Here is a 27,500-nt window from a genome sequence, read left to right as displayed (position 1 = left end):
TTATTTCTCTTTTTTATAAAAACATTGAGCTCTCTATTTGTAGAATACACTAACATAATTTATATATATATATATATGTATATATATATATATATATATATATATATATATATATATATATATATATATATATATATATATATATATATATATATATATATATATATATATTACCTGGCAAAAGTTTCAGGTCACTTCAAATAATTCAATTAAAATTTACTTTTTAATTTATTATTATTATTCATTAAATGTGTTATTGAACAATGAATAATGCAATATATATACATGATGGTCGTTCAACCAGATATATTAAATGTTGTTAAAAAATGTTGAAAATATCAATAGTGAGTGATTATTTGTTGTTGTAAACTTACTGCTACAAATAAAGGTAGAGAAATAAGTAGACCCTGTTAAACATGAAAAGCTGATGACAGATCGATTATACTCTCATGTAAACAAAATAAATGGTAAACAGCTCAAGAATGAACATCTAACTTTTCTCTCATGATAAAATTATTTGAGATAGGACTGCACAACATTGCTTGAAAAGTGTTGCCGTGAATGGTAGAGTAGCTTTCCGAAAACCCCTTTATAAGCCTTTTTTAAACCTTTTTTTTTAGTTAAAAAAAGGCTCTAGCTCATAAAATTTTGAACACAAATAGACTGATAAAATGTATTGTGAATGGACAAATTCAAACTTATGTTTTTGGAACAACACGACAAATCTATGTGAGACAAACATTCACTGAAAAATTCCATTCAAAGTGCATACAGCCTACTGTCAAACATTATGGAGGTTCAATAATAGTCTGGGGTTGTGGGGCTTAATCAAGTTAGTGGTCTTGTGAAGAAAATGGAATTCTCAACAAAAAAGAGATATCATAACATGTTATATGGAAATGTGATACTATGTGAAAAACGTCTAATTCAACATGCAACAGGATATTGACCCAAAATATATATTCAAATACTGTACAAACTATTTGCAAAAAAAAAAACTTTAGGAGAACTCAAAACTATGATATAGTTGCTACAATCACCAGACCTCAACCCATTTGAGTTGTTATGAGAACAACTCGATTAAAGTACAAAAAGAGTGCCCTACATCAACAACTTATTTGTGGTCAATATTATAACATGTGTAGAAAGTTATTTCTTCAACTTATTTGAATAAATTATTCAAACATATGTCAAAACTTGCATGTGCGTTAATGAAAGCAACAAGTGGATTTTTTGACAAAAAACGTTTTAGATTTTTGTTCATTATTATGTAGCATAAAATTGTTTATTTTTATCATAGATTTAAAAAGGTTGATTAGTTTGTAAAGAAGTTCAGCTAAATGCAAATAGTTTATTTGCTTTTTATACATTTTTTCATTTTTATCAAGTGACCTGAAAAATATACATACATGTATAAATATATTTAAATATGTATATATATAAATATATATATACACATACACACACATATATATATATATACATACATATATATGTACATATATATATATATATATATATATATATATATATATATATATATATATATATATATATATATATATATATATATATGTATATATATATACATATATTTACATATATAGATATATACATATATATGCATATATATGAAAGCAATGTTACGTTAATATATTACACAACTCCAATGTTTACAATGTTATGTTTAACTTGTAACATGACTCTAATGTTTAGCAATGTATGTAAACTAGCTGGATAAGGCTCTTAACAGTTTTAGAATTCCTTTTTTTTAGAGACCAGGAGTAAATATTGATTTTATAATTTTAAAAATTGTAGTTTTTTTTGAGACGTTGCTCCTCTACTAGAGAATATCCCTCTTGTTTATGATATAATCAATTTGCAGAAAAAATTACACTTTCAGGATATCAAATTTTAACTTTTTTAAATTTAAATTATGTTTTTATAAAACTATTTTTAAAATATTAATGAGTTAATATATAGAAAGAATTCTTACATAAAAGTAAACATTTGATGGGACTTCAACACCATTAATAACAACTCCAATTTTATAGTCAAACGTAACTTCACCATCAAGAAGTTTTCTTTAATAAATATATAACATATAAAGTATATTGCTATTATTATTGTATTATTATTGCTGTCATTATCATTATTATTTTTAATAATGATAATAAATCAGTATGTATATGTAAGTTATGCAGTATGATGCATAATTTTTCTAACATAAAACTATGAGTACCTGGTTTCACAAGATAAAATTTCTCGACTTGATGCTGTTATAACTACATCACAATAGTTTACAATAAATGAAAATGTGTTTGTCATCTTTACAATAATTGTGTTGTTGGATTGATCAGGAAATTCTAAAATTCAAAATAAAAAAATTAAATAAAACCGTTTTCGTATTAAATAAGCAAATGTGAACAGAATGTTTGTTGTAAGGTTTTAAATTTATTTAGATTTTATTTTCCCCTAACTTCAAATTTTTTATTTTCAAGAATCTTCAAAGTAAACACAGATTCTTAAAAATTTAACAAATACTACCCTAGATTATTACAATAAGTTTTATAATGCATATGCTTGCAGGGTATGTGTATCATAAAATATGAATTATAAACAAAACATATGTATGGCAATTTTGAAAATCAAATTTTTCTAAGTATTCTTTGATTTTATTCTGCTTTCAGTAATCATTTTCTGATTTCAAATGGTGAAAAGGTATGATTTTCTCTGATAATATTAAAGCATATGCAACTTTCACAACTGGAACCACAATCTTAATACTTTTTAATTATAAACTTGAATAAAAATTGGAACTATCTGGGATAATCTAAAATTTTAAGACAAAAAAGTTGATACCTGTTAACAAAGTTTATACCTTTTTTTGAACAAATTTAAAACCTATTTTAACAAAAGTTTTTTGAATAAATTAAATGTGCTTTGTAAGCAAAATATAAAATTTTTTTGAGAAGTATTCTCGATGAAATTGCAATAGTAATTTTCAATTTTGATCTAAGATACCAGTTCTAATGTCTCAACTTTTTCAGTTTTTTACATATTTTTCAGTTCAAAACATTAGCTTTATAAGTGTAACCCTAGATCTTGCTTCTCCTCAACTTCATTAACAAATTATACACACCCTGCAGCATTTCACTTATTTTCTTCAGCTAATCTCATTTTGCTTCATTATCATTATTTCATAGTTAATAATTTACTTTTTCATTAACTTTTTTTTTTTTTTTCTTGGTATCTGTGATTGAATTTAGGTTATTTCTGCATCTCTGGTAAGCATATTTTAAATTGATAATTATTTGCATTATTGATATAATGCATTTAATTCTTAACTGAATTAATAACAAAATGTTTTAAAAAATTTTTTGGAAATTATTGAAAACTAAAAAATTAGAGTAAAATATAAAAAAAAAAAAATCTAAATAAATTTATCATTTTTTTTTATTATATAAAAAAAAAAAGACATTTGATAAATTAAAATAGCGCCTCATCATACACTTAATGCCTAAAAAAGCACCTTTGAATTATTTTAGACTAAGTGTTTTCTGAGTTACTTGTGTTGTGAAAAAAGCAATTCTAGACTGCTTTATTTTTAAGTGTTTTCTGACTTACTACTGCAAAACAGTAATTATTGTATGAGCTTTTTAATTCTGTTAATAACTTTTGTTTTTAATAATTTTTTTACTTTTTATTAATAAATATGAACTTTTCCCTCCCTTTCCCAAATGCATTTATTTTTAATTTAATGTAATCAAAATTAACATTACTTTATTAGATCAGATTATTTGTTTATTTATTAAGGCAGAATTCTTAGTTAATCAATCAAGAACAAATTCAATTCCAACTTAGATTTTTAAAAATAACAAAAGTTTTTATTTTTATCTATACTTCCAACTGAAAGATTGAACTCCAAAAATTGTGTGACTTCTGTTCTCAAAAGTAAAATATCTTATTGAACTCAACAGTATAGAATTTAAATAATTTTAGTGGCGTAGATATCTAGCTATCGGCAGAATCGGAACATTTTGTGAATCATAAAAAGCATTTTTCAGAAACAAAAACCAACTAAGTTACTAAAGTCACTAGAACCACAAATATCAGACTCACCAATCGGTACTTCTGTTTAGTTCAAATTGTATAATTTTTTTTTTTTTAATCGTTCAAGTCTACCATAGTTTGTAAAACTTAAGTACAATTAGTCAAAAAGTGTTGTCTACCGCGATCGCGATTCCATCGCTTTTAATTCTTGTAAAGGCCAAGTGAAAGTGTTATAAACCCGAAAAAAAAAATTCTAAGAAAAAAAATGTTTAATTTACAAAAACCAATCAAAAATTGGCTAGATTTTAAGCTATGTATCTTTCCGACAATATTCGTGATTCCGTTGGTCAAAAAAATTTTTCAAAAAAGTTATTAAACACAACGTTATTACTAAAACGTTTGTTGAGTTAATTCCCGTTAATTCGAACCTCCAAGGGACCAAGGAAAATGGTTCGACTAAACGATTGTTCAACTTGAGCGAAGTTAAGCAACCGGTCATGTTTTCGAGGGACTACAAAAAAAAAGTTCGAGTTAACCGGTATTCGAATAACCGGGAATTACCTGTATTAAAAAATATAGCTTTAAAATATTAATGTGGCTTTAAAAAACTGTTTCTAATCATTTCCCACCATTTTTCTAGAAAAAACTAAATTTAAAAATATATTAGTAGGAGTGAAGGATATTTTTTTAATTTACTTATAAACGAGAAAATGAAAAACAGTAAGCATTAAAGCAGATTCTACAAATAAAATGAGGGAGGTAGGAGGGGGGGGGGGAATCCTTGAAAAATATCGACTGACTTCGTAAAAAAAAAAAAAAAGATTTTTAAATTAAAATTTATCCGACTGATTTGTGTCAAATACCCAACTAGCCGACTAAATAGGTAAAAAAAACCGACTACAACTTGAAAATCACCAGAAAAATCCAGGTTCGAAACGAGCTTTGGACATATTTCGGCGTCACGGTAGGAAAGGAAGCGTGAACTTCCTGGATAAATGCACTTCCCCGGGGCTCTGTGACAAGACCATTAGGTCTTCTTGGGCACATAAAAAAGGGGGGTCTAACACATTTCACGCACCCCCAAAGAATTCTGATTATAATTTGTCATTTTACAAGTTAAATAGTCAACCATAAGGATATGGAATAAAAGGTGGAAGATTATATTTTGAAAAGTGATTTAAAAAAATGATTTTAAGATAAAAAAATATATACTATGCTATTCAAAAGGTAACTATGAATTTTTTTTCTTCGTTAAAATTGTTCATAAAAATTTTTGAAGTATTTTATTTGAATGTGTTTATCGTCCACCAAGTGTTAAAACTAAATTATTTGAAACTTAACCATAAATACTATTGCAAAATTTGATAAAGAAAAATTAGGAGTTGAAAATTAAACTTTATGTTATTGGTGCCATGAACCCAGACTTATTGAAAATTTTCGAAAATGATTTTTTTTATGTGCTCTTTAAATTTTATTCTTTTTATAAACCAACGCAAGTGACAAAAACCTCTGCAAAAGCAAATATTATAATTACTTGGTAACAACATTTGAAACTGGGATTTTTAAGAAAAATATTAGCGATTTCATTCCGATATTTAAAAAAGTAAAGTATATTAAAAACTATAGGAGAGTGGAATTTTGACAAATAGCCAAGTGGGAAAGCGAATTAAAGACACCAGTTATACAAAATTGATCATGTTTATTACTTATCATTTAGGTTAATTATTTATTCACAAACCCTCAAAAGCATTTTTTATAAATCTTATGATGAAATAAAAATTTAGGCCAAAAATAAAACCATTGTTGGTTACTCAAAAAAAAAGTTGCTTGAAATTATCAGGAAAAGTTAAGACCAATTTATCGTATACAATAATTACAGCTTCACAACACTACTGCACGTCTGGAACTGAGCATGGGATCCCCTCTCAGCAGGTAAAAAGAAATTGGAAAAAACATTTTTCTATTAAGCCGTTTTGTGCATGTTCGGAGTTACTCCGCGTTCGCCATTACTCCACTCTCCTCTGCGTCTGATTGCGAACCAAAAGTAATAAATTTGAAAAAACGTAAAACAAGTAATTTTGATGAACAACTAGACTGAAACAAAAAAGTGAAACAATGGACAGGACTCATGGACCTTTAAATATTTTTTAAGTAAATTTCTTGATTATTTTAATAAAACATGTCTTCAAAATTTAACGCAAAAGATGGATGATTTGCTGCTAAATGCTCAAGTAAAAGCTAAAACTCTATTATAAGATTCTAAAAAATAAAACCCTGGTAATAAAAAACGTTAAAAAAATCATTAATATTTTTACCAAAATTTTACTAAAAAACCCAAAAAAAATACTACAGTAATCAAATTATCAAATGCAGTTTTATTAGTAAGAAGACGTCCGTCATTAACCCTTCCGTACCGGAATTTATTTAGGCGATTTAAAAAACGCAATCCTATGCCACGTAAACACTTAAATAGATGGGTTTCCTTACAAAATAAGTTAAACAAAGTATATATTATTGGAAAGCAGGCAAAATTCAGAATCCGAAAATTAAATTAAAAAAGTAAAAAAATTGAACTGATGACGTCGACATTATTTCATATTGATGAAGTAGCATTGCGACTTTTAAATATTTGCTAATGAAGCCTTTCAAATAGCTAGCTATATTGTTGTAGAAGTGATTAAAGGCTTGTAGAACGGTGCAAAATTTATTCACCTTTCATTTGATGGGTTTTTTTTCTAATATAGATAACTAGAAAATAAATAAATAACATTTTTCTCTGGTGACGTAAATTTTTTTTTTTTTTTTTTTTTACCTAATTTTGTTATTCAATAAAAATATTTAAAATACCTATAAGGAAAAGTAACTAGTTTAATGGGATACTTTCCTTATTTAGATAAGTAGAAAATAACAAGCCCACACTTTGTTTAAAGCAAAGAAAAATTTTTCAAGCTATTTTATTTGTTATATTTAGTCAACACAAGTAATTATATATATATATAATTTTAAAAATAAAACTATGAATGCCACATATTCCAACAATTAGAGACTGAATCAAGGCATAAATGGACATTGCATAATGAACAAAAAACACGTGATCTACGAATACTTTTTGAATGGCGCTGGGACTGACCAACTAAAGTAGTTTTTCGAACATTTTCAGAACAATTTTTGCAATCTCTTGGTTTATCGTTCACCAAAGGTTTATGAACTCCAACATTTGTATGTCGTAGTGTAATGTGTTCATTTGAATTACTAGGTCTTCCACTATTCTTAGATCTAGTACTTCCTATTAATTGATCAATAAGTTCCTCACGAAAACTTTGATGACTGCGGGCACGCTGGTCAGTAAACCAAGACTCTAATACAAATGCATTATGAACACGTATTTCCAATAGGTGGTAAAAGATTCGCCTATACCATTTACTTGATTTTCTTCCACAATTATAATACTTCATGATTTGGTCTGCTGAATCTACACCACCCAAGTTGGCATTGTAATCTTTAATTGCAGGGGGGCATGGAACATTTATTCCTCCAACTGCCCCTTTTTTTCCTTTCCGCTTTAAATATATCGTACTGTTTGCAACTTCATCATCATAATTTGGATAGTGAATTGTTGAAAGTATATGAACAGGCTTGCTGTCAATCCAGACCTGCGCTAAAACTGGACCACACATTCGTCAATCACTATACCGGCGTTGCAACTTCATTTTTGTTTTCATTATAATATCCTTGGGAAATTGGCTGCGATCAACTCGTGCAGTACCTGTTGCATAAACTTTATTCTCATAAAGATACTCAAGCAAACCAACTTTGGTGTAATAGTTATCTAAATATAGATGGTATCCTTGTGCCGCCAACTAAGGATCCAATTTTGCTGACTCCATTGTCCGATTTGTCGACAAATAAATTTCGTAGGGAGCTAGACACCCCTTCCCCCCTCCTTCCCTCGGGACGGCCCTAATAATAGAATGAGAGAATAAAATCATCATATAATTATCAACAACACCAATATATTTTGTGAAAATCTTGTAAAAAAACTCATATAGACTCGTGATCGTCACAATCCTGATGTAAACTAAAAACACGCTGACTTCACGGGGAGTTTTAATTGATTTATGGGGGGGGGGGGGTTAAATTTTTTACGGTCAAAGTTTTTGAACGCTGTGAGATTATGCTATGAAATTTAAAGTTTGTCGATGAATATAAATTGTGTTAAGAATAGCAAAAATAACATTTTATCAAATTGTTGCTCTCGCGATTGACCGAGGTGTTGCTAAAATTTTAAGGGTTTTTCATTCTTTTTCTAACCATCGCAATTTTTTGCATAGTATTTTTATTTAACAAAAGCATAAACATACAAATTTTTGGAGTTTGCTCCATGTCTGGAGGTTAGCAATAACAAACCCTTTTTAGTAGAATTTTTTATTCATAAATAGCAATACAATATATTTAATATTAATTAAAAAACTTACATGTTAACTATTATTATAACTTTTTCTACTCGACAAAATTGCCTTTTGCACCTAGGGCTAACATACACGTTTTTATTTATTATAAGAAACCAAGCAAATGGGCAAATTTTAGGTGCGGTAGTAATAGAAAAGGTGCTTTAAATTGGGTTGCGTACGGAAGGTAAAACACCAAAATAAGGCAGTGAAGTACACGCTTTTTTATGAGAAAACAAGCAAATGGTATAATACTTGAAAGTTTCTATTTTTTTCCTTACCAATTTAGTATTACAATTTTCTTAGAGTTTTTTAAGTTTGTTATTAAAGTATACGTATTTCAACAGTTTAAATGAGCTCATAACAATCAAAATGACAGAAGTTGGTCTAAGGAACCCCTGCCACTCGAAAAAAAAATCATTTCCCATCAACAGAAGCCAGAAGCATGTGATGGTCTGGGCAGGAATCACCCACAAAGGTAAAACTCCTCTCTTCTTTATTCCAGATAGAGTCAAAGTTTGTGGTGCTGAATATCGAGCGATTCTTAAAGAAAAACTTTTGCCTTGGACCCAGCAGCATTTTGGAGATGAAGAATGGACGTTTCAACAGGATGGTGCATAATTATATATATATATATATATATATATATATATATATATATATATATATATATATATATATATATATATATGCGTATATATATATACACACGCACACATATATATATATATGTATATATATATATATATATATATATATATATATATATATATATATATATATATATATATATATATATATATATATATATTATATTCATGTATACATTACAACATTATAAATTGATTTCTAATATGGATAAACTGATTAATTGATTTGGCAACTTATTCCATAAGAATTCAATCATGTTTGTAAAGAAGTAATATCTAGCTTGGTTTCTTGTGAATTGTGTTAACAGTCCTAATTTAGAGCCTCTAATATTACTTGCAGGTCCTTGTGCTAAAAGGGAATGTGGTATAGCATTAATATGAAACCAATTTAATTCATTAAACCCCTTGAATGCTTTAAAATATTGTATCATATCCCCTCGTTGCCTTCTTTTTTCTAGAGTTTGTAGATTGAGATAAGTTAGACGGGCTTTGTAATCTAAATTTCTTATTGCTGGAGCAAGTTTAGTTGCTCTTTTCAGGACGGCTTCTAGAGCCCTTATGTATTTATTTTGAAAAGGATTCCAAACAGATGCACAGTATTCCAAATGAAGTCAAAAAAGGTTGTAAATAATCTAACAAAAATAGGTCCCATCCAAGATTTGAATGTTCGCTTAAGCATACTTAGGATTATATTTGCTTTATTTATTGCATGTCTGATGTGGTAATTCCATTTTAATTTATTGTAAAAAATTACACCTAGATTTTACTCAATTTTTGTTGTTTCAAGGTTAAAAACAGCTCCAATATCGTCTTTCATAGTGAAATAACAGCTATATAGATTTTTACTTGGTTTTTCACCGAATTTCATAATTTTACATTTCTCAATATTGAAGGACATCTCCCATAGCTTGGACCAGTCTATGAGGATGCCAAGGTCATTTTGAATTGATATGATATCCATATTGTTTTTGATTGTAGCTACGAGCTGGCTATCATCTGCAAAAAGCTTAAAAAAATTCTTGACTATTTCTGGCATGTCATTTATATATATATATATATATCAAAAACAGTAGTGGACCAATAACCGATCCGTGGGCTATCTCACTCGATACCTTTGCCCAATTAGAATACACACCACCCAAGACTACTCTCTGTAGTCTACTTTTTAAAAACTCAGAAATCCAAGCAATTAATTTTACATCAAACCCATAACTATTAAGTTTTATATTCAGTAGTTCGTGGCTTACTCTGTCAAAAGCTTTGGAAGTCCAGCAAGATTAGGACAGCCATAAAATTATGGTTTAGTGCCTCTTTATTTATATCAAGCACCTCTAGAAGATTTGTGACACAAGATTTAACACTGAATTTGAGTTTAGTAAGGTGCTTCGTCATGTATTTTCTCACTAATCTCTCCATGATCTTACTTGCAATTAAAGTCAACGAAATTGGACGGTAATTTATTGGTTCAAGTTTACATCCTTTCTTGATGATGGGTGAGATATTTGCATCTTTCTATAGCGAGGGAACAACACCTGTTTCAAAAGATTCGATAAATATATAAAGTAATGAAAAACTTAGGTTCTTATAACATTTTGAAAGAACAAAAGGGTGTAACCGGTCTACTCCAGGCGGTTTCGATTTGTCTAAGCTGCACAGTAGAATGGCTACTCCAGTATTACTTAGTAGAGTTTTACTGTCAACATAAGATATAGTTTGAGTTTTCGGTTTGAAATCTAGCATTAATGTTCTGTAATGGGTCTGAGTAAAGGCTTTATGGAACTGTTAGTTTAAACAATGAGTGATATCTTTTTTCTCTGTGATTTGTTTCCTGTCAGCATCAAATACTGCCTTGATATCATTCTTTTGTTTTGTTGTTTGTTGATGTAGGAGTATAAAATTTTAGGATTTCGTTTTGCATGCTTTGAAATACTTTCTTCATATTGTAAAACTGCTTTATTTACTAATTTTTTAACTAATTTGCATTGTTTGTTGAATTCAGTTTTAAGCTAACCTTTATTTAGTTTAGATGGTGAAATTTTTGAAAATACATAATTTATATCTTGAAGTTTTTTTGATACCTTTATTCATCCATCTGGGTACTGATTTGGATAAGTTGAGAGTGGAGAGGGATTTCATGGGAACAAACTTCTAAACTAGTTTATAATAAAAGTTAATGAAAATATTATAACATTGGTTAGCGTTTTTATCATAGAAGTTCGTATGCAAGTTAAGCTCATTAAGTGCTTCACTTATAGCTTCATAATTACTACATTTGTAATCTCGTAAATTTCTTTGATTGTTTTGTGAACAGAAAGGATCCTTAACTCGATATTCCCACAACAATGTCTTGTGGAACTGATTTCGCTCCGTGGATATAAAATAGAGACCTATTTCTACTGCATATAAATGATCGGAATCATCAACTAAAATTATATCATGAAAGTTATGCTTGAAAGTAGGTTTATAAACTGATAGTAATAAAAAACAGTCGTTTATAGTTTCTAAAAATTATCAGCTTGAAACTCGTCCTTTACCATGACACTTACCTCCTGTATCATCTCAAAAGATATCAGGGTAGTTTAGATCACCCATTATTAATAAGTTATTTAAATTTTTTAAATCGACTAATTTATGTGCTTCTCTAATTGAGTCATTAAATATTTTATTTAGGTCAGCATGTATAAACAACCAACTAAAATAGTATTTGAACCAATGCCGACCTTTTCACCCAATTTGCTCACTATCTAAGTAGAAAGGATCAATCTCATGAGATAAAAGATCATTTCGCAGATAAATTACTACACCTCCGCCACTGATAGTTCTTCTATTATTGAAATAGGATGTGTAATTTTCTATATTGCGTTCAGAGGTAATGTTGAACCAAGTCTCAGTAATGCTTTAATGTGCGGAAAACTAAGCTGTTCAATTCTTACAATGAACTCATCCCATTTATTGCATATAGATGTTGCATAAAAAATAAAAACACTTTAAAGAAGATATAAAACTTTTCTTTTCCTTAATTTTTTTAAAACAATTTTTATGCATGTCCTTAGAGTTACTGACTTTCTTTTGTTTGAGCTCAATCAATCTAAGTGTGCCTAAGCGTATGCCCCAATAACCTTTCCTTCCATACTCTGTTCCCCGCTTAAGCCTCCCATTTGATCCTTCGACTTCATTTAGAAGGTCATTGTTTGTATTGTTTCTTTCAATTTTAAGTTTGGTTTCAATTAATCTTTTATTTTCAATTCTGTCTGGCATTATGTATATATTTTGTAAAACTTCAAAATGTTTCAATTCTTTAGAGTTAAGGATGGCTGTTCGTTGTGTGGCATGATCCCTAAGTTCTAAGAATATTAGCAGGGGACTTTTATCAACTTGGCTTAGTGATTTATTCAATCGATTTCTTAGTGTTGTTGTGTCTTTATACATTTTTGGGTTTATACCATTACTGTTCATTATAGTCTTTTTTTTTTTAACCTTACTTGTTTCTTAATATCTTCTCTTCTTAACTTTAGTACATTTAGAACTTGATCAACTATTTGGGTGTCTGAATCACTATCCACTGCGTCTTCTGCAATCAGTGCTGCATCATTTTCTTTAGAGGCTTTTCCAGGACTTAAGAAACTTGACCAGATATATACAGAGCTGAGAGCATTGGTTAGTTGATTACTTGGAAGTTTATTTTTCAAATCACATATTTTATCGTTTTTCAGTCACTCTGTTTCTTCAAGTGTAACAACTCTACTTTGCAAGCTAATAAGTGATTTGCAGTTATCAGAAGCCAATTATATAGATTTTTTGTTCAATCAGTCCATCAAGTAATGACCAGGTAGATTCTACCAAAGGATCCATTTTATTAGATGTAATCTTTTAAGGAGGAGGGTTACCACCCTAATGCAGTGGATTACCTCCGGGTCATGTACTTTTAAAATTATTATTAGTTAGCTTTTTACACAGGGACTAAAATGTTTCAGTATGTGTTTTTTTTCGTCATATATATATATATATATAGTATATATATATATATACATGTATATATATATACATATATATATATATATATATATATATATATATATATATATATATATATATATATATATATATATATGTAAATATATATATATATATATATATATATATATATATAACTTAAATTGCTTGTTTAGGTGAGCACTGATGTCACACTGAAATAGCTGGGGGCTTCAGTACATACATCGACGGAAAAATAGCCTGACTCGCAGCGAAGTGCTGCTACATCGACAGAGGATTTGGGATGAGGCAGCAATATTTTCTTTCATTATTCTTAATTTTTTTCTTCTTTTTCTGAAAACGCTCTATGCTATAAAGATAAGCAAAACTAGTGAGCAAATGTTTATCTGAACCAGCTAGAGAAGATATAAATATGTATATATGTATATATATATATATATATATATATATATATATATATATATATATATATATATATATATATATATATATATATATATATATATATATATTAGGCTGTCCCAAAACATTAGGTAAAAAAAAGTCTTCCCCTCCTAAAAGTTTTTTTATGGTCTCATGATATCACTTTGATTCACTCATGATATCACTAAAATTTTATAAAATTTGAAATATATTTAGTGGTCCAGCAAGGTTCTTGAAATTTTTACTGTTGCTGTAAATAGAGTCCAATGCATTGATTTCTGTGAAAGGTTTATTCAGTTTTTATTCAACATATGGCATTGTATTTAGTATCATTAAAAAGATCTCAAAGTTTAGGTTTTACGCATATGCTTTACTCAGGCTTGATCGGGAAGCGGCTGCGATCGCACTAGATAATTGACCACGCAAATAATATTTAGTTGCGAAAAACCGTCCAGATTTTTTTGTCGTTTTGAGAACACTTAAGTTTATATATGTTTCCATGTTTGTCCGCAAAACAATTATAAAGTTATAAAGTTAATTCAACTTAAACTTGAATGTCCTCAAACATCTTGGTGCAGAAGAATAAAAAAGAATATTCGCAAACACTAAAAACCTGCCAAATCTACGAACAAACTAATTCTATTGGTTCAAAAAATACGCTGACTTAGCGAAATAAAGTTCAAGAGTATTCTGTTGAAATATTCTTAAAAATTGTATTATTTGAGTTTAGTTAAGTTTTCTTTGAGATTGCTAGCATAAATCGTTTTAAGAATAAATTATCAAACGAAAAATTTTTTTAATACTATGGCTCATTCTCGGAGCCACATCAATAATATACAATTCTTAATTATAGTATGTAAAAAAAATTTTAATACAACTTTAATTATTTTATTTTTTTACAGAAAGGTCAGTAAAGATGCCAAAGAGTAGAGTGACATGAAGCAAGGCCAGTATTTGGTCGATAGGGCATCCTTCTGAGACAATCACAGGGGCACGTCTTCCAGCTGGACAAGATCTTATGCAGAGTTTTACTTTTTTTTCACTGTGTAAAGAAGTTGCCTGTTGCAGACAGTGCATGCCAAGTGCATGATCAATTAATGCCATTCTGGACAAAGTCGCGGCTACCCATTCGCCAGAAGCAACACATCATTCAGAAAATCAAAGATCTGTATAGTGAGCAACAACGTTTGATGAGCTCTAAGGCCAGGAGTAATGAGAAGGATAAACAGAATCAAAAACAGTAAAACTGAAAAACTTGATAACCTGTTTGATATCAGCCAGGCGAATGCAGCTCAGCTAATCAGTAGTGAGGAAGATAGACTGTTTTTGAAACTCCAACAAGAATCCAGAACTAGTTGTATTGGACCAGTTGATGGAAAGCTCTTGGGTCGAAAGAAGCGCTCTGCAAAACGTCAGGAACAGTTTGCCAAGCAAGTTGCATAAGCAGCTGCAGCCTCATCAATTTAGGAGATGGATTGTGCAGTATTGTTAGAAAGTGAAAACAGCTTGTCGGAAGATGACAATGACGCATTTTTTTTTTACAATGCCAAGCAGGAGCGGTACTGCTAAGAAAATAAAACGTCAAAATGTTCTTTCACCAAAGGTAGTTGCAGTTCATGATCAGACGAGCCTAAGCATTCAAACATCAACCATTGTTTTAGCTTCCAAGGTGAATGAAGTAAGATGTTCAACATCTGCAGTTCTGTCAAAGAGCACAGTTCATCGGAAGCGTCAACAAAATTGGTGTCTGATTTAACAGGTGCTGGCACTAACCAGGTGGATCGCTTGCCCATTTTAATCTCGTTCCTTGTTGATGGCAGTACCAAGCTCCTAGGAGTGCCAAAATTGACCTCTGGCTCTCGTCAGACTGCAGCAGAAGTAGTTTATGAGTTGTTAGTGTCGTGGAACTGTGAAACTCTTATTATGGGTATGTGCTTTGATTCGACTGCGTCAAATATAGGCAAACACAGACGAGCTTGGACACTGTTGGAGGTTGCTGTTGGACATAATCTGCTATGGTTGGCATGCAGACATCACATGCTTGAAGTCCTACTCTCAGATGCATTTGGCGTGTGTTTTGGACCATCAACCGGGCCTGATACACTCATCTTCAAGAGATTTTGTGATTAATGGCCTGCAATTTATCACATTCCAAGAGATTGCCAAGCTCCTTTGATTAATGATCATGATGACCTAAAGACCTTTATTGAAAGATAGTTAAATCTTGAAAGTCATCCAAGACATGACTATTTTGAGCTTCTTTGCCTTGCTGTTGCAATGCTTGGTATGCAGACCATCACCACAATACAGAAGCCCGGATCACTGCACCGAGTACACTGGATAGCAAAGGCCACCTACTCTCTTAAGATGGAACTTCTGTTTGATGGTAATGAAAATTTTCTCAAGCTAACGGCACAAGAGCTCCAGGGCATCCAGCGATTTAATAGATTTGTTGTCTGTGTATCTCCAATCATGGTTCAACAGCAGAATTGCTATTGATGCGCCAATCAACAATATTTTGCTTAAACAATGACTGAATAAATATGATGATGTGGCTTTGCAAACAATTGTAATGAAGATGATGAAGCGTCATTACTATTATCTGGGCCAAGAGATGGCAACACTTGTTCTCTTTTCGGAACGTCTGTTTCCACTCAAGAAGGCAAACCATGTTCTAAAAATAAAAAATGAAAACAGTTCGTGGCGAGCTTTTACTCACATCATTGCCAAGCAGCTTATCAGGAAGATCAATGTCTCGCAGCTTCTTTCAAACTGCTGGTATTGACGACAGTTTCCTTAAAGTGGAAACCTGGCCGAATGTTGCATCATTCAAGATTGCAAAATCAGTTGTAATAAAGTTAGTGTGTTTCAATAATTGCACAGAGCCCTGAATAGAGCTTATCCAGAAATTAAACACTGCAGACGTGATAATCTTGTAGATATGTAGACATTTCTATTATTCAAAAAGCAAGTAACAATGTAAATATGTGGAACAAAATTCTGTAGGGGATAGTTAGCCCCAGGGTAAGTTGACGAACTGCGTTTATTTTCAGAGCCTTTCATCAGAAAGTGAAAAAAGTTACACAGAACCTTACTAATTGATCATTCACTATAGTATTGTCAGGATTCGCGCATGCGCATGGGAGATGTTGAAATTTATGTGTTTTTGGGGCAAAAACTTGACTTTTGGAACGTCGCTTTCTTTTTACTTTACAAAGAAAATATTGGTCGTATGAAAAAAAATTATTGTAAAAGTTCCAGTCATAATTGGTTTACTATATTCAGTCAGACTTTTTTTCAAAGTTGCCGTTTTTTAGGATCTATAGACTGTTTATTGAAAAAAAGGTTTTCGGGGTAAGTTGACAAAATCTTCACGGGGTAAGTTGGCTCATAGCATTTACTATGGAAAAAAAAATATGTTTTTATAAAATTAATTTTTTATTTTATTTTCAATTTTTTTACAATATTGAAAAAACGTACTCTTACAAAAAAATTACAAAAAAATTTTTTTCAGGTTTTTTTTCACAGATAAAAAGTAGGATTTGTTTTGGCTGTTATACGTACTAATATTTGGTACCATCTAAAAGTAATATTAAATTTTGGCTTAAATTTGTTGCCAAAATTAATAGTAAAAAAATTTCTATTAATTTTGCACTTAATAGTACATTATAAATTATTTTTATAGTTTGCGCCAACTTACCCCGTGGTGGGGTAGGTTGGTGCAATATATATATATTTTTTTTTGAAGGCCCGGGAAGGCCCCAAAAATTTTTTTTGTAAATGAATGCAAATTTTATAAGTTACCCAAATTCATACTCTTTAAGACTACACTTTAATATTTTCAAAAAAATGTCCTGTTAGGGCTACAGAGCTCATAGAGTAAAAACCGAGCCAACTAGCCCCGGTCTCCCCTAACTGATTATTAGTTATTACACATTTTTTATGATTTTCTCGAAATTACTGTTTTGAACCCTACCACCTAATACAGTAAAATATTATATGTGTAGAATTTACACATTGACATCTTTTTAATGATACTAAACACACCAAGATAAGTTGAATAGTAACTTCATAATCCTTTCACGAAAATCAACGCATTGCGCTCTATTTATGCTAACAGTTAATAATTTCAAGGACTTTGCTGGACCTCTAAATATTATCCAAATTTTATAAAATTTTGCAGGTGATATCATGTGCCATAAAAGCATTTTTAGAAGGGTGATACCTAACATTTTCCAAAAAGAATATTTTTTGGGACACCCTAATATATATACATATATATAAATATAAATATATATATATATATATATATATATATATATATATATATATATATATATATATATATATATATATTTGATTGAGATATCCAATACATTGCTTTTGTATGCATGAATTTAATCTTTACAGTTTAGGGATCGTTCATAAATTACACAACGCTAAATTTCACTAAAAAACAAAACAAAAAAGAGTATAAGTTTTCCCTCGCATAGCCTTAAGTCATATTAAAAAATTTTCCTCTTTTTAAAATAAGTTTAGCATTGCGTAATTTACGGACGATCTCTTATATGTTATATATTATTACAATGTTTTTTTAAAATTGTCATGAACATTAATGTTTATGGCATAATTTCTTTTTAGGTAAAACAGTTATTATTATTTGGAGGTAAAAAATATAGGTAATACAATTAAAAATGTTTTGCAAATTAAAATAAATATTATAATTTTTTCTAATTCAAAAAAAAGTTTGAATTTTAACATTTATGTTTGACTGTATGACGTTTATCATCTTTTTTGTATATGTAAATTGACAACAGACACTATTTTGTCAGAATGCAGCATGAATGGTCTCATACGTAGAGTAATTAGGCATTCTTCTGACCAATTAAAGAGAACATCCATTAATATCAATATCGATCAATGATGGCTTAATTAACTATAATCAGTTGTTGTATTTTTTTATTTATTTTGCATTTTTCAGTAATTTGCTTTTATTTATAATATACTATCGATTATACTCTACAGAATATATTAGTTTTAAATTTGGAAAGTGTAACTTTGTTTGTAAAATTAATAATTTATTTTAAATATATCAAATTACACTTTATTTACTTTGATTTCTCTTTATACTTTCCCTTGCCTATATTAAATCAAATCTAAAGTGTGTATTGTAAATCACACTTATTGTAAATCTCAAGGGGTCAGTCAGAAAAAAATAGGTTTTAAATTCGGCGTAAATCAAACGACAATCGGTCGTCAGTAGAAAAAAATGAATAATAAATATAGAAAACGTAAAGAGACTCCAAAATAAATTATAGAACAACAATTAAAGGCAAAGATAAGAAGCAGGAAACTAGTTAACCAACTCTATAACACAAAATTGCTTCTGGTCATCGATGACAAAAAATACTTTTGTTTTGCAGGGAACAACATGCCTGGAAAATATGGATACTACACAAACAACAAAAAACATGCCCAGAAAAAGTTCATTTTATAAGAAAACAGAAATTTCCCAAAAAATTAATAATGTGGATAGCCATATCTGACCGTGGTATGTCCGAGCCATTGCTTCGCACTTCCAAGACTGCAGCAATTAATTCATCAATCTATATTGATGAATGTAGAAAAAAGACTTCTTCCATTCATTTACAAGTATCATGGAGACTTTAACTATTTATTTTGGCCTGATTTAGCAAGTTCTCATTATTCTAAAGATTCTCTAAATTGGATGGACCAAAATGTCTATGTTGATAAAGAATCCAATCCCCCAAATGTGTCTCAAGCACGACCGATTGAAAACATTTTGGGGATATTTGACACAGAAGGTTTGCAAGGGAGATTGGCAAGCTTCAACAGAGCAAGTTTTGATTGATCGAATTAAATTAAAACTACAAGAAATCGATTTAAATTTTTTACAGTCACTGATTAAAGGCGTCAGAGCAAAATTGAGATCAATTGCAGATGGTGGTGTTTTTTCATTTAAAAGATAATTTATTTTTATTGACGTTTTTATTTTGTCCGATAACTTACGCATCACCCTATATATAAACTTCAATAAAAATTTTAGCTCATTTATAAAAGACTTTACATGTTTAACTTTATCTACTGTTCTTCTTTGCTTTATCTACTGTTTTTAACCAAATACTTTTTAATGCAATTTATTAGTAACGTAAAAATTGAGATTCGTTGGCTGTAGTAATAATTAAAAAAAACAAAAAACGATCGAATGTTTTTTTTCAGTAATAAAGTTTTAAACTTAAAAACTAAATACCTTTGCCGTAAAGTTTGATTGTAGTACCTCCTGCATAGCTACCACAGTTTGGTTGAATAGAGTACAATCTTGTTGCTGCTGTAAGAAAGTAGTATAAGGAATTATTTGCGTAGTTACGTAAATATTTAATAAAAATTATTTATAATATATATAAATATAAATTAGTTACAATTGTAAAAAAAATCTTAATTTAACCTTCATAGTATTGTAAGAATAATAATTCTTTATTCCTTATGAAGATAAAAAGTTTCACTTTTTATCTTAAAAGGAAATAAAGAATGTATAGGACTTTATCGTATTTTTATTCATTCTCTATTTTATTTGTTATATTTATTGTTATAAAACAATAAAGTTAACAAATTAGTAAATTAGTAAAGAACATTTTGAGATGCGCACGCGCTTTCACAATCTGAAGGCTCAAACCATACTTAAAACAATTTATTTTTCCCTTCAACATATTATTAACATTTTTTTACTTTCAATAATATGTTATAGGGAAGTGTGCGGCATCATGATACACTTTTGATCTTTGCTTCGTAACTATTTTTTTAACCCTTAGTTTTAAGCTATTGGTGCAATTTATAGATTAAACTTATAGCAGCAAATTTAATTTCATTAGTTATTAAGGTATAACAAGTTATAATTGTGAGACTATTTAAGTACAATTAGAATCTTGTATCAATCTTGTACCCCCACTTATGGGACACCTTGGTAAAACCTATGAGCACCATTAGAAACGTTTATGCCATAACGGAGCAGAGAAGATTTTACGGGTGTGTGTAGGGTAGGGGGGGTAAGTAGGGGGTTACACAATCTGAAGAAGGTGATTTTCAAGTTATGGTCGATTTTTTTACGAACTTAGTCGGTTAGTCGGGTATTTGACACAATTCAGTCGGTTAAATTTTCGTTTTGAGGAGCTTTTTTTTTTTTTAGAAGCCAGTTGGTACTTTTTGAAGATTCATTCCGCCGCCTTCCCCTCACCCCCCAACCCCCGTCATTTTATTTGTAGAATCCCCTCTGCAACAGAGTACTATTCTATAGTTTTTGGACCCCTGACAAATGCTGGATCAGGTTACCCCATACTTGCCAATAAAAAACATTCAATTTAATTTTAGTATCAAATTTTATTTTTCAATAGTTTGGTTTAATGAAGTAAAGAGCTTATGGCTTATACTTACCGATACACACTTTAACTTAGCAACTTTAAGAACTAAATTTTTGATATATATATATATATATATATATATATATATATATATATATATATATATATTATTGAAAAAAAATAGACTGTGATATATCCAATTGCAATATATAAAATATGCATTCATAAAATGCATATTTAATTGATTTTACTGAACTGCTGCTTTTATTATCGGTATTTGTTATTTTCATATAATTTATAAAATTAAGTCCGAATAAAATGTTTTTACAAAGTAAAATTTTTAATTCTCTACCCCCAAACGATTGGTTTTAATGATTAAAAATTACTTAATAATTAAAAAACCGAAAAAAAAAAACCAACTAAAAGTAGATTTTTAAGTTGTTGTAACCACTTTCTGGCGTAATTAAATTTTAAATTGTTTTTTAACTTTTTATATTATTATAAACTTTTTCCATGAAAAGAAATTAAATGGCACAATATCTGATTTAAGTTTAGACTGTTTTGAAGTATAAAGTGGGACGTTAAAAATACTTATTTAAAAATGGAGCAATTCCTTTAATAAATAAATAAACAATTGTTACTACAACATCAGATATATTAGTAGACAATTAACTATATTAACAAAGAAGAAACAATCTACCTTAAATAAACTACCTTAAAAAGATATAATTAAAATTGGAACATCGTAACGATGCCAGCTTTTCATCATTTAAAATAATGGAAGTTAGGGCACATTGAATCTGATTTTTTTATTTTTTAAATTGTGAAAAAAGTAAAACATTTATTTTGTTTTTTCAAATGCGAAAGCTTAAAGATTTATGTCTATAAGAAATCACTAAAACACAAATAATTATTATCTGCCGGTTACAAACAGGTTTAAATTTGTCTCCAGTATAGTAATGAATCACTGCCTAAGGGAACAGTTAATCTATAAAGACAACTATGAGGAAATAAGGCCGGCGCAAAATTAATTTTAAGTTTAATGGATGCCGGTTCTTGTCATATATGCAACATTGTTAAGGATGAAGGCGTAAACTTCCTAAATTAATGCTCTTCTGCGGTGCTCTGCGATAAGACCATTAGGCCATCTTAGAGCACCTATACTTTCTTTTTTTTTTTTGTAAAAAAAAAAAAGAAAGTATGAATAATAACAGTCCAAAAAATTAACTTCATCTTTTTTTTATAACTTTCCGATTAGGTCAAATATAACATCCATAACAAATTAAGGAAAAGTAAAGAATTTTGGAAGCAAGTTACCTTTAAAAGTTAAAAACTGCTGATCAAAAATTTAAAATTTTTATGAAAATTTTTTTATAATAGATATGAATAAAGATAAATGATAAATGAGCACATAAAATAATGGCATTACCATGAACAAAATCCTAATCTTTAATAAAACTTTAAAAGCCTTCGATAAAATTTATTAAAGATTTTGTGCCCATCAATCCACCTTACCACGTTTTGTTGTTGTTGTTGTTGTTGTTATTATTGTTGTTGTTGTTGTTGTTGTTGTTGTTGTTTTTGTGGTTATTAAGGTGCTTTCAGAAGCCCTTACGGTCTTATCACAGAGCACCACGGAAGAGCATGTCATTTGAAAGTTCACGCCTACTTTCTTGCCAGCGAGGCTTAATGAGCTAGAGCTGGCGTTGAACCTTAGACCTTTTTGTTTTGAGCCAGAAATCTTACCATTGCGCAACGATTGCTCATTTTCCTTATCTTTGAATCCTTTTTCGATTGATGGCACCCCATCTTTCCCTATTTTTATCTTTAAATCGAAGTTTTATATGTATTAACAAAATCCTTCTATGTGTAACAAATTTATAAATTTTTTAAAATGAAATCCTTTGATGTAAATTTATTTTAAAACGTGAAGTTAATTAAATTTAAAAAATGAAAATCTGCGAAAGTTAAACAATATATATATATATATATATATATATATATATATATATATATATATATATATATATACATACATATATATATATATATATATGATCTTTGAGATAGCTAACTTCCAGACATGGAGCTAACTCCAAACGTTTATATGTTTATACTTATATCAAATAATGAGGGTTTGCGAAAAATTGCGGCGGTTGGGGGCTAGGAACAAAAAAGCCCCAAAATATTTGCAACACCTGCCTCAAACGTGAGAGCAAGAAGTTGGTATAATATTTTTTGTACTATTCTCAACTAGACTTATATTCATCGATAATTTTTAAGTTTCATAGCATTATCTCTCAGCGTTCAAAAATTATGATCATATAAAAATTACAACCCCCTCAAATTGAGGGGGGTTTAATTTTCAAAATAAAAATCAAAAAATGCTGGATCCGCCGCTGATATATATATATATATATATATATATATATATATATATATATATATATATATATATATATATTATATATATATATATATATATATATATATATATATATATATATATATATATATATATATATATATATATATATATATATATATATATATATTAGTGAAATAAAAAACACTTTTTAGTTTAAAGTACATGTTTCAAACTTACAAAGTTCATCATCAGTTTAAAATGACCAATATAAAATTTTTCAATATATAGTAGTTAAAAATCCATTAAAAGTTGCTATTCAAAAAACTATTTATAATACATAAATAAAATAAAAAGTATATTACAATGGAAATAACAAAATACAGTCAAATTTACAATTAACATTCATTACACAAAAGGTATTGTACAATAAATGACAGGATGTTGATATAAGTTAGATTAGAACAACTCGATACCTCTGTGTCTAACTTGTTTGTTTAACTCAGGGTTCTGCCATTTTATATAAAAACTTTCTGTAATTTCTAATTCAGTTTCCTTATTGACAGAATCCAGAATGGTAGAACATTCTGCAGTTGCTTTATTAAAACAGTCTATGTTGGATTTAATATGTTGAAATATATGTGATTTTTTTATCTTTCTTAAAATGTTCATCAATACGTTGAAAAATGTGTCGGACAGTTCGCCCTATGTAACAAACATTACAATTTGTACAATTAAATTCATAAACAACGTTAGATTTTAAATTTCTGGGAATAATATCTTTTAATGAAAAAACTGTTGAATTTTAGTAGAAGTAAATGCCAATTTTATGATAAATTTTTCTCGGCAGAACAGCTTTATTAACTCCGATATTTTGTTTTGAGCGTTTATAGATTGTTCACCAGTATCGGGTAATTTAAAAAATTTATATTCATATTTAGGTTTTTCAAAAGGTTCAGAGTTATTAAGATCCAAATATTTTTTAGGAATTATCAATTAATTTATTAGGATATTGATTCTTAAGTAAAGTTATTTTAGTTGACTAAATATTTTCATGAAATCCTGCCCAGGTGTTATTTATTTTAAATGTACAGTCAATAAGAGTTTTAATTAGCCCCAATTTGTGTTGAAATGATGTAAAACTAAAATAATTAGTCAATAGCCCAGTAAAAGTTTTTTTATGGTATATACTAGTTATGAGGATATTTTGATTTTCAATACAAACATCAAGAAAAAGTAATTTACCATTTTTTTCATGTTCACAAGTGAATTTAATTTTCGGGTAAAATTAAAATAATCAAGAAAATTTACAGTTATTTTTAGATGGAAAAGAAGCGAAAATGTTATCAACGTATTTCCTATAAAACAATGGCTTCTAAAAAACAATTCTGCCAATAGGGAAACTGAATTAGAAATTAAAGAAAGTCTTTATATAAAATGGCAAAACCCTGAGTTAAACAAACAAGTTAGGCACAGAGGTATTGAATAGTTCTAATCTAACTTATATTAACATCCTGTCCGTTATTGTACAATACCTTTAGTGTAATGAATGGTAACTGTAAATTTGACTGTATTTTTATTATTTCCTTTGTATCATATTTTTTATTTTAATTGGATTTTTAATTACTTTGTAACCTATATATATTATATTAATTTTATATATTGGAATTTTTAATGGATTTTTAATTACTTTGTAACCTATATATTAAAAAATGTAAATTACGTTAGTGTATTTTACAAATAGAGTGCTCAATGTTCTTAAAGAACAAAGCAATAATAAATTAGTAAAAAACACTTCCTGATGATCCAGCAATGGTAAAACTTAAAGTTGAAGAAAAAAGTTAGATAAGTGTTTTTTACTAATTTATATATATATACATATATATATATATATATATATATATATATATATATATATATATATATATATATATATATATATATATATATATATATATATATATATATATACCTTAAATAGAAAACAATTGAAACAAAACACTTTACAAAGCCTACCCAGTGGGCACACCAATGTTGAAACAGCCTTAGATAACGTTGTTATTTAGGTTGTAAAAACGTTGGATTAATGTTGTATATGGAAAGGGTGGATAACGTAGGATTTATCCAACCGTCAGGGTTAGGGTTAGATTTATCCAGAGCTGACAAAAGTTTTCGTAACGCCCGGGGCATAGCAGCAATTAGGCGCTCCTATAAACATGCATATTTAAGAATTAAGAGTATGTACAATTTTACAAGTTAATGACTGTGTTTGTATTTCTAATACTCTTTACCTTACATCCATATTTTCAAATCTGGATTAAACTTATGTTACATGTTCTCTGATTAGGATAAGAATGATTAGATAGAATAAACAGATTCTTTGAAATTAATATTGTAAAACACTCTCTTTTTTGCTTTTATTATTGGCAAAATTTATTATTATTATTATGTCATCTTACGACAGAGTTGCATCCAATTTATTTTCAACATGTATGTCCAATAGACGTTTTATTCTCTTGTTGCATAGTGGCCCTACAATCATTTTTCAAAATCAATTTTAGTTTACTTAAAGATCCTTCACTTTCTGCAACTGCTTGCGTTGCGTTAAAATTTAAGTTCGAATGCCTATAGTTTGGAAAACAGGTTATAGACCCTTTAAGTATATTTGGTTGCGAAAGTCTAAAGCGTTTCCACCAGTGAATAATAAAGACTTCTTCAAACTATTAAGATGCAAAATAACTTCCATAAAGTTTTCTTTTATTTCACAAGCTTTGCTTTCTTCCGGTTTTTGATCTTTCAACCAGACGAATGAGAATCTTAAAGTAACAGTCTACTCAATCCTAGTTTTAAATTAAATTTGTTCAATGAAATGACAAAGCGCAACGTAAAAGATATTTACTTAAAGCTTATGTTTGGGAAAACACTGATAAAAACTGCATACCCAGGTTCACTGTGGTTTTGCTATCATCGTTTTCTTTGTAAAAAATTACGTTTCATCGCCAAGACAAGTTATCTGATTATCATGAGTCAATATTTTGGTTGAAGCTAAAGCAAAGACTTTTTTTTTTTATATATATTAAGTATTTCAGATGCCCAAAGAAGTCCTTATGGTCTTATCAAAGAGCACCGTAGAAGAACATTTAAAGGGAAGTTCACGCCTCCTTACCGATATTATTAAACTTGCCCAGAGGTGGCGTTGAACCACGGATCTTGTGTTTCTGAGGCAAAAGCGCTAACCATTGCGCTACGGTTGCTTTGAGCAGCAATAACTTCCCATGGTCATTTTGCAATTAGTTTTATAGCAGCAATCTGAGCTGAACGTTTTAATAAGAACTTTGAATTTTCTATGTTTATTAAGATTCTATTGAAAATATGTTTAAACCCTATGAAAGTAAATTTTTACTTTTTTTATTTCTCAGCAGCAGAGGTTATTCTATATCTTAATTCCTAATAAGATATAGAATAACCTCTGCTTTTTTTTATTTGTTACTAAATTTTTAATTTAGTAACCAAATAAAAGAAAGCAGAGGTTATTCAATATCTTATTAGAAAAAAAGCTTTGAACTTAAGAATTTCAAATCAAGTATAAATATTTCAATGATCAACGGTATCATTGCAGACTAGTCTCTAGTTAAAGTATGTAACTAATTCATTTGATGGAAATGCTGAAAACATTTTCACACTTTACCACTACACCACTACCAGATGTAAACTTGAAATTTACAAATTCTTAAAAGTAAATAAGTGGAACTATTTTCAACCTAAAAGAAATAGTTATTTTTTGAGCAAAGAAATTAAGTCAATAGTAAGTTATAATATTTTAAAGCATTATTAAAGCTTTTTATAGTTTACTATAGCAATTCAGGGACTATTTCACACCTAAAATAGTTGGTTAACTGACTCAAAAAATTATTGAAAAAAAATTGTCTGGAGTCCGAAGTCATGAAAATCCACCCTGGATTCCCGTAGTCCATGAAAATTGATAGGACTTCGCAGTCTTGAACATTAGGCATGGGCTGCTTTTCTGCTGAGCAAAATAATTCTTCCTAAGTTATAAACATTCTTCCATAAAGTACATCATTTTTTTACAGGTTACCTTTTAAAGACTTTAGATTTCAATATTGTGTAATAAAATGTGAAATTTTGTATGTTTATTTTCAAATAATTTGTTTTTATAGTTACTATAAGAGAT

The 27,500-nt window shown here is 28.9% G+C and overlaps 1 protein-coding gene across 2 annotated transcripts in view; it reads right to left on the bottom strand.

Moving 5' to 3' along the window:
• LOC100197653 (fibrocystin-L) overlaps positions 1-27,500 on the bottom strand; it is a 143,707-nt gene that overhangs the window by 115,122 nt on the left and 1,085 nt on the right. The window contains exons 2-4 of one of the 2 annotated variants that reach the window (XM_065804129.1): positions 19,839-19,916; positions 2,243-2,366; positions 1,997-2,084 (exon numbers count right to left, since the gene is read on the bottom strand). In XM_065804129.1, the coding sequence (XP_065660201.1) occupies positions 1,997-2,084; positions 2,243-2,366; positions 19,839-19,916 (290 nt within the window). Of the gene's footprint in view, positions 1-1,996; positions 2,085-2,242; positions 2,367-4,122; positions 4,320-19,838; positions 19,917-27,500 lie in introns of those variants that run through there. The other variant, XM_065804130.1, reaches the window with a different exon arrangement.

The sequence above is a fragment of the Hydra vulgaris genome, chromosome 08 (genome assembly GCF_038396675.1).
Source record: "Hydra vulgaris chromosome 08, alternate assembly HydraT2T_AEP".
Classification (NCBI taxonomy): domain Eukaryota; kingdom Metazoa; phylum Cnidaria; class Hydrozoa; order Anthoathecata; family Hydridae; genus Hydra; species Hydra vulgaris.
The sequence above is the reverse complement of the archived record's forward strand: the minus strand, read 5'-3'. Positions and strand labels throughout refer to the sequence as shown.